Source organism: Danio aesculapii, chromosome 7 (assembly GCF_903798145.1).
Source record: "Danio aesculapii chromosome 7, fDanAes4.1, whole genome shotgun sequence".
NCBI classification, from domain to species: domain Eukaryota; kingdom Metazoa; phylum Chordata; class Actinopteri; order Cypriniformes; family Danionidae; genus Danio; species Danio aesculapii.
The window spans coordinates 9,470,163-9,480,162 of NC_079441.1; the positions used below are offsets into that span (position 1 = coordinate 9,470,163).

General features: G+C 33.0%; 1 protein-coding gene across 2 annotated transcripts in view; it reads left to right on the forward strand.

Annotated features, from left to right (window-relative positions):
* The first annotated feature begins 5,901 nt into the window (after window positions 1–5,901).
* The window catches only part of il16 (interleukin 16), a 55,825-nt gene continuing 51,726 nt past the window's right edge, over window positions 5,902–10,000 (forward strand). The window contains exons 1-2 of one of the 2 annotated variants that reach the window (XM_056461023.1): window positions 5,902–6,011; window positions 8,497–8,623. In XM_056461023.1, the coding sequence (XP_056316998.1) occupies window positions 5,917–6,011; window positions 8,497–8,623 (222 nt within the window). In that variant the 5' untranslated portion in view covers window positions 5,902–5,916. The remainder of the gene's footprint in view (window positions 6,012–8,496; window positions 8,624–10,000) is intronic. The other variant, XM_056461022.1, reaches the window with a different exon arrangement.

The window sequence follows — 10,000 nt, forward strand, 5'->3', positions numbered from 1 at the left end:
AGTTCCTGTCAAGCTCTGACAAAGTCACATTCATCAATGGTCTTTTCTGATCCTTCCTTTAACAAACGGCTGATGAATCCCCCGTTGCAGGGTAGGGCGTTGCATTAATCACTAGAACATTCACTCTTTAATGTTCACTCATCTTCAGTCACGATCACATACCCACACTCTGCTAGCGTATGAAGTAAAAGGCGCGTTCACGTTTTACCAGATCCGACACTTTATATTTGGTATTGTTTCGTGTCGACGTCGATATGAACAGGCAAAAGATCCGGATGAACAACGAATCAATTAAACAACTCTGAGTAAAATCCTTAATTAAAAAAAATAATAATTATTATATTTTTTAAACAAGGTGCACTTTCAGATTTAAACCTCAGCTGGATGTTTTCGTTCACTTAGAGGACACCTTCATTCGCTTTCATTCACATGGAAGGAAATTTTCAAAAATCCATAATAGGGGCTCTTTAAATTGTGACATTAGATTAAAAAAGTTTTCATATGCACTGAAAAAAATGATTCAAAGACGATTCCTTGGAATTACTAAATCTTTTTAAGTTAGGTGGTTGTAAACAATTTATTTGGGCTGAATTTAAAAAAACTAATTAAGTTGAACATTAATAAATTTCATTTGTTTACATTCTACACAAATAAATTGTTTCAACAATTTTGCAGTTATCATTATTTTTTTTTCAATCGGATAGTCCAGAAACCTTCAGTGAGTCTGGAAAATATGAGTATGAAAAAGTATAAAATATGACTTATATGGCAGTTAATGACTTAAAAAAGCAACAATGGGGAAAAAAATATCAATTTGCACTTAAATAAGCCTGTCAATTCTAAAACTTTCTTAAACGCGACAATGGTGACAATAACCATTATGATGATGATTTGTGTAAAGAAAGTATAGATACTTGTTCAGGATGAACCGATATGGACATTTTTTGGCTGATACCGATAACCCTTTAAATTTGAAGGCCAATAGCCGATATATTGGCAGATAAATATAAATATAATTTTTTCCAATTTTTTTTTGATGCATGATTGCAAAATCAAAATACAAACACATGCAGTAGAGTGAACAACTGATTTTATTTATTATTTTTTTAAATCTACTGCCTGACAAAATAAAAATGTACAAATAAAGTCAGGGATAAAATAACCAAAATATCAGTGAAATAATTTGTGTACAGCATTTTTTTTTTACTTTAGAAATTCTAGTTTTCATATTTGTGGACTATTTTTGATAGATATTACTGAGCAACAGTATTTGATTAATTTTCTATTCCTAAGCAAGTTATTAAACAGGTTTTGGCCATTACTTTGCTACAGCAATCCATGTTAAATCATGAAAAATTGGTATGCACATCACCCAAAAAGCTATTTTGTGTTTAAAAGACATAGATATAATAATATGTAATAGATATAAATCATATACATCCTAAGGTAAAACTATGCAAAATTTGGGCTGTCATCAGGCAATAGGCAAAAAAAAAAGACTAGTCATCAACAATAGACAGTGATGAATGATTCCATGTGAAAGCTGTCTAATTTCTGTTTGAATATAATATATTTTAAAAAAGTAATACAATTTTTGAGGGCGGCATGGTGGCTTAGTGGTTAGCACTGTCGGCGTAGGTTTCCTCTGGGTGCTCTGGTTTCCCCTACAGTGCAAAACATGTGCTGTAGGTGAATTGACTAAACTAAATTGTCGGTAGTATACGAGTGTGTGTGAATCCGAAAGTGTATAGGTGTTTCCCAGTGCTGGGTTGCGGCTGGATGGGCATCCACTGCTTAAAACATATGCTGGAATAGTTAGTGGTTCATTTCACTGTGCCGACCTCGAATAAATAAGGGAATAAGCTGAAGGAAACTGAATAAATAAATTTTTGTCTTAAAATGAAAGTTAAATAAAATTAAATAAAAATAAATAAAATTCTGGTTTAAATACACTTAAAATATCTCCACAATATGTATATATATATATATATATATATATATATATATATATATATATATATATATATATATATATATATAAATTAAAAAAGAATAAAGCAGCAAACCAAAAAATATTTATAAATGTGAAAGTCTCAATTTTAGAAAAGATAAAAAATTAGACATTTTTAAATATCATTTTGCAGTTTATGAATGTCAAGCTGCTTTGAAACAATGTCTAACATACATGCTATACACGTGAATAAATACGACTATAAAATTATAAAAACTAACGACTTAAAAATATAAACAATGGGGAAAAAACGCACCTTGCACTTACATTAGCCTGTCACCTCTAAAACTTTCGTCAACATGAAGATGACGATGATGATGTCATCTGTGGACGTCCGAGAGTTGAGCACATTAAAACGGAGCTGTGATCCTGCTGAAATGAATCATCATCACATGGCCGACGGGAGATGCTGTTTGTTACTCCTGCACAAAAGAGAGCTTGTTGAGACACAAACCACGCTCACGCTGGACATTCTTGCAGAGGCTCAAAGCATAACGTTCTGATAAAACACACCGTGACCTTTGCACAGCTTATACAAGTGTCTAAAACAACATTTACATTGTAAAAGCCACTGATGAGACTTTATGAAGCAGAGATGGGCAAATAACTGATGTTTGATCTGTGACATAAGGATTATTCAAATTATAATGTCAGACACGTAAAATATCAAGGCTAAATATTTAGGGCACTTTCATGCCCTTTTAGGTGATGTTGTTCCACTGATGTCAGTCATTAAACAGGTTATGGCCATTACTTTGCTACAGCAATGAACTAATTACAACTTTATTGTAAAGTGTTACCATTAAAGCTTAAAAATTCTAGTTTTCATATTTGTGGACTGATTTTTGATAGCTATTTATGAGCTACAGTATATTATTCATTTTTGATACGATTCTTAAACCAGTTCTGGTTATTACTTTGCTACAGCAATCCATGTAAAATCATGAAAAATTGGTATCCACATCTCCCAGAAAGCCATTTTGTGTTAACAATATGTGCTACGTCTTGGCTAAAATAACGCTGAATTTGGGCTATCGTATAGGCACTAGTCAAAAAATAGACTAGTCTATAGTCTAAATCAATGTTTCCCAACCCTGTTCCTGGAGGCACACCAACAGTATATTTTGGATGTCTCCCTTATCTGGACCCTTAGTTATTAGAGTCTCTTCTAATGTTCTAATTAGTTGATTTAGGTGTGTTCCCTCAGCGAGAGGGCGACACAGTGGCTCAGTGGTTAGCACTGTCACCTCACAGCAAGGAAATCACGGGTTCGAGTCCCGACTGGGTCAGCTGGCATTTCTGTGTGGAGTTTGCATGTTCTCCCTGTGTTGGCGTGGGTTTCCTCTGGGTGCTCCGGTTTCCCCCACAGTCCAAACACATGCGCTATAGGTGAATTGAATAAACTAAATTGGCCATAGTGTCTGTGCGTGGATGAGTGTGCATGAATGTTTCACAGTGTGTAAAACATATGCTGAATAAGTTGGCGGTTCATTCCGCTGTGGTGATGCCTTATGAATAAAGGGACTAAGCCGAAGGAAAAGGGATGAATGAAGGAGAGGGAGAGATTGACAATGTGTACTGTTGGTGTGCCTTTAGGAACAGGGTTGGGGAACATCGATCTAAATTATATAAATATTATTCAAAATAATTGGAAAAAAATGTCTATTAAAAGAAAATGGGTATAAAAAATTGTAAATTAAATATTTAGATATTCTTTTTTGTACTTGTTTTAATATAACTTTTCATTAGATTTGTTTTGTATTATGATGTCTAGAAAAATACATAAATAAAAAAGTCATCATATATTAGAAATGTTATATTCATATATTATAATATTATATAATATACTAATAATAATAATAATATGTGTGCGTGTATATATATATATATATATATATATATATATATATATATATATATATATATATATATATATATATATATATATATATATATATATATATATATATATATATATATATATATATATATATATATATATATATATATATGCACACACACACAAACAGATATAAGATATATATAAGAAATATCAAACGGGTAGCATATAGAGGCTGCAGGCCGAGTGCCTTAGTGTCCCACCAGTGATGATATACAGCCATCGCACTGCTACTCGTGTGATGTTGCGTTTATACGACAGTTCGATGCCATAATCATGTATATAAAAAGAAAATCAAACACGGAGAGTCTAAAAGAGTTTTCCTTTTTGTAAGGTCAAAAACATGAAAAAAAATCTCCAACTATCTTTTTTTAAAATTGATACATTAAAACATAAAAGCATCCTTGGCACTACGGTGAAATCAAGAAAATACATCAAGAGAATATATTATCTGCTAAAATGCGGTGTTAACAAGCAAGCTCCTTGACATTAAGATGAAATAATTAAGATGATCGGCCGTCTTCTGATTTATTCATCACACTGAAAACGAAATGTCAAGTCAACCATAGTGCATTGTGGGATACAAAGTCTCCCAACTGATCATCTGAATATTTCATGCGTAATGAAAACTTACAGACTGTAGAAACAACATGAGCTGATGGATTGGAGAATGCTGGAAATGTGACTGAACCAAACCATGAGGGTCCATTTTTTAAATTTAAATTATAATCAGATTTCTGCTGATGAATACTTTGTTATGATTGGACAATATTACAGTAGGTCTAGATACAATCTTGGGGGTTTAAAAAAAAATCTAAATATCAAGAAAACCCTCTATAAAAGTAGTCCAAAAAAAAATCTTAATGCATATTATTAATCAAGAATTGTTTTGATTTATTTACAGTAGGAAATGTACTAAATATCTTCATGGAACATCATCTTTAGTTAGTATTCTAATGATGAAAAGGTAAATCGATCATATTGACTCATACAAATGCATTGCTGGCTATTCCTACAAACTGAAAATGGATAGTTCACATAAGAATTAAAATGACCACATCCTTTATTCTCCCTCACATGGTTTCAAACCTTCATCAGTTTCTTTTTTCCATTGAACCAATAAGAAGAAATTTTCAAAAATGCTGGTTAATCCATTCGACTTCAATGGTAGGAAAAATAAATATATGGAAGTCAATGAGTTCCATCAACCAGCATTCTTTGAAACATCTTCTTTTGTGTTCAATATGAGCCAGTTTTGAACAAGTGAAGGGTGACTAAATGATCATTTTCCTCATTTTTGGGTGAACTACCCCTTTAATGTCCAGGGGCACACATTACATTAGAAGTTTTTGTAAGGGGTATCTCGGTTGCTCAGTGGTTAGCACTGTCGCCTCACAGTAAGAAAGTCACTGGTTCGAGTTCCAGTTGGCATTTCTGTGTGGAGTTTGCATGTTCTTCTCATGTTGGCATGGGTTTTCCTCCGGGTGCTACTGTTTCCCCCACAGCCCAAAAGCATACGCCTTAGGTGAATTGTATGAACTTAAATTGCCTGTAGTGTATGAGTTTGAATGTGAATGAGTGTGTATGGGTGTTTCCCAATACTGGGTTGCAGCTAGAAGACCATCTTCTGCATAAAACATGTCAGAGTAGTTGGCGGTTCATTCCGCTGTGGAGACCCCTGATAAATAAGGGACTAAGCCGAAGAAAAATTAAGTTTTTGTAAGAAATGCTCTCAAATTTATATACATAGTACTTGCCAGTTTTGGTTTTGTACACACACATGCATACACATCTCTCTTTAACACTGGTCTGGTTGATCCTGTGAAACAGTGCAGCTTGTAAAGGTCACTGATGTGGTTCAATGGTGTAATAAAGCTCAGCTATAATGGTCACATTTACTCCGGCTGTTAAAGTGTGGATGTTTTCTGCTAGTGTGTGCGTGTGAGTCCAGGCCTTGTGTAATGTTCTGCTGCTTCTTGTGGAGCAGGAGAGCAGTTTCTGGAGGATGTGTGTCGCCACACGAGACGACGCTTTACACACGGCGGACAGAAAACCCCAGAACTGCGACAATGAAGCTTCTGTTGCTCAGGATTTACACAGGTAATAACCAGCTCATTCTGATATTCCCCTTTATGTGTTGTGCTGAAGCAGGGATCAACAGTAACGATCTTTCTTCTGGGATAAATGGGCTGGTAGTTTCACTATTGTATTGGAAAATAGAATAAATAATTAAAACATACACACACGTTTTTTACATTTTATAACTATTTTATAACTATCTACATCAAATGCAAATAAAAAAACATAATGAATAAAACTTGTTCATTCAAAAACAATAGTAACAATATACACTCACCGGCCACTTTATTAGGTACACGTCCAACTGCTCGTTAATGCAAATTTTTAATCAGCCAATCACATGGCAGCAACTCAATGCATTTAGACATGGTCAAGACGATCTGCTGCAGTTCAAACCGAGCATCAGAATGGGGAAGAAAGGTAATTTAAGTGACTTTAAACGTGGCATGGTTGCTGGTGCCAGACGGGCTGGTCTGAGTATTTCAGAAACTGCTGATCTACTGAGGTGTTCACACACAACCATCTCCAGGGTTTACGGTGAATGGTCAGAAAAAGTTCTGTGGGCGTAAATGCCTTGTTGATGCCAGAGGTCAGAGGAGAATGGCCAGACTGGTTCGAGCTGATAGAAAGGCAACAGTAACTCAAATAACCACTCGTTACAACCGAGGTCTGCAGAAGAGCATCTCTGAACGCACAACACGTCCAACCTTGAGGCAGATGGGCTACAGCAGCAGAAGACCACACCGGGTGCCACTCCTGTCAGCTGTCAACAGGAAACTGAGGCTTTTTGCCAAAATTGGACAATAAAAGATTAGAAAAACGTTGCCTGGTCTGATGAGTCTCGATTTCTGCTGCAACATTCGGATGGTAGGGTCAGAATTTGGCGTCAACAACATGAAAGCATGGATCCATCCTGCCTTGTATCAATGGTTCAGGCTGGTGGTGGTGGTGTAATGGTGTGGGGGATATTTTCTTGGCACACTTTGGGCCCTACCAATTGAGCAGTGTGTCAACACCACAGCCACAGGATAAAGCGGCATGACATAAAGCGCAAATCATCTCAAACTGGTTTCTTGAACATGACAATGAGTTCACTGTACTCAAATGGCCTCCACAGTCCCTAGACCTCAATCCAATAGAGTACCTTTGGGATGTGGTGGAACAGGGGATTCGCATCATGGATCTGCAGCAACTGCGTGATGCTATCATGTCAATATGGAACAAAAGCTCTGAGGAATATTTCCAGTACCTTGTTGAATCTTGAAGGATTCATGAAGGATTAAAGCAGTTCTGAAGGCAAAAGGGGGTCCATCCAGGTACTAGTAAGGTGTACCTAATAAAGTGGCCAGTGAGTGTATACAGTAATAATAATAATAATAATAATAATAATAATAATAATAATAATAATAATAATAAATTTATTACTTTCAATAAATAAATTCATATTTCTTATTAATACATTGTGATTAAAGTGGTTCATATGCTAAAACAACAGTACATAATCAATGTTATAAAACAAACAAACAAACAAACAAACATTTTGTATTAATCAATAGTAAAAAAAAAAAAAAAAAAACGGTAAGGCCAAATCATGCAATAACTCAGACATGCATTTAAAACAACAATAAATATTATAGATAAAAACATGGAATAATTCAATAGTCTTATAACAACACCAACAACAACAACAACAACTAATGATAATAATAATGATAAAAATATTTGTTTTCCTACAGAAACAAAATATGACGATACGATTTTTGTAAATAAATTGCAGTCAAGTAATTTAAAATGCCAATTACTTATAAGAATAATAATGATAATGATAAAAAACAAAGGTAAATGTATAAGATTAAATAATATTATGAACAATTTACAAGTAAATAAGATCTCAGTTACTTGAATAACTACAATAATAATAATAATAATAATAATAAACAAAAATAAATTACAATTAAAAGTTTATTTTGACGTAATATGCGTGTCCATTATATATATATATATATATATATATATATATATATATATATATATATATATATATATATATATATATATATATATATATATATATATATATATATATATATATTTATTTATTTATATTTATTATGTTTATGCATGTTACATCTAAATATAAATAAACATTTTCTCAGATACATGCATCCATGCGTGTATTTACATCTACAACATAAATATTTACAGTACATACACTTATATTATGTCAAAACAATCTTTTATTTGGATGCGAATAATTAATTTTTTCCCAGCAATAAATAATAATAATAATAATAATAATAATAATAATAATAATAATAATAATAATAATAATAATAATAAACTCATCTGTCCATCCCTATTGAGTCCTTTAACAAATGAAAAACGCATGCATGTAAATATACACACACACACACACACACACACACACACACAGGCCCCTTTATGCACATTACAGCCCGAACAGAAGTGCCTTTAATGCACATATTCTCTCGCCTTCTGTCTCCAGGGAAACTTACATCTACTTTGGAGAGCGTTTGGCCCCGTTTAACGGACAGGTCATAAATGAGCAACCAAACCCGGAGCCTGAGCTCCACAAACACAAGACGACGGAGAGCAGAAAAAGCAGCTCTGAAGTAAGAAAGGGCTGCTCATTATTGACAAAAACTGACACTGTGATATTTTGTATTTTTGTGATATGATATGATATGATATGATATATATATATATATATTGAGATTTGAATATAATTAGATGATTTAATAATAAATAACTCCATTCAGGAAGAATTCCTAATATTACATTGATCGGGAGTGTATATGTATAAATGAATACATTAGATATAGTGCTGCTCGATAATAGAAAAATCTGACATTGTGATATATATATTATTATTTATTTTTTTTGCTGCGATACATATTGCAATATGAATATAATTTCAACAGATGATTTGAATGGCTCTATTTGGGAAGATTTCATTAATTTACATCAACTGGGATGATCAAGTATTTTTCTATACAGCGCACCTGAACAAAATATTATAAATTACAAGCATATAGAAATACGACAGAGCAAAAATAAAAGTGAAATTAACAGTGCTTTATGGTTTTTCTGGGGAGTGTAACAGTGTGTATATCGATACACACATACATACATACATACATACATACATACATACATACATACATATATTTACACACTGTAAAACCCAACAGTCAACTTTATCAAATCAAATATGGGTAGTTAACTCAAAATCCCTAAAAAGTTAATTCTACTCATTTGAAAAGAGTTTTGAACTCTAAATACCTCTTTTGAACTAAATACTTCATTACTTCAACTTAAATGAAGTTCACAGTACTATTATTAGTTTTTAACTGAAATGGTCTGTAACAGTCTGTTTCCTCAAACAGTTTGAGTTGCCTTAACTTATTGGGTTTTACAGTACTCACTTGGTTTGAGTTCTCTTCATTTATTGGGTTTTACTGGGCTCAAATTGCTTCATTTACTCAAATGGATTAAGTTCACAGTACTCATTAGGGTTAGTTTTTGAACTTACAGTATATATACAGTTGAAGTCAGAATTATTAGCCCCCCTGAACGATTAACCCCCCCACCAGTTTATTTTTTTCCCCAATTTCTGTTTAACGGAGAGATTTTTTTTCAACACATTTCTAAACATAATGGTTTTAATAACTCATTTCTAATAACTGATTTATTTGATCTTTGCTATGATGACAGTAAATAATATTTGACTTGATATTTTTCAAGACACTTCTATACTGCTTAAAGTGATTTAAAGGCTTAACTAGGTTAATGAGGTTAACTAGGCAGGTTAGGGTAATTAGGCAAGTTATTGTATAATGATGGTTTGACAGTTCATAATAATTAATAATTAAAATGTCAAAATTAATAATTTGACCTTAAAATGGTTCTTAAAAATTTAAAACTGCTTTTATTCTAGCCAAAATAAAACAAATCAGACTTTCTCCAGAAGAAAAAAAATATTATCAGAC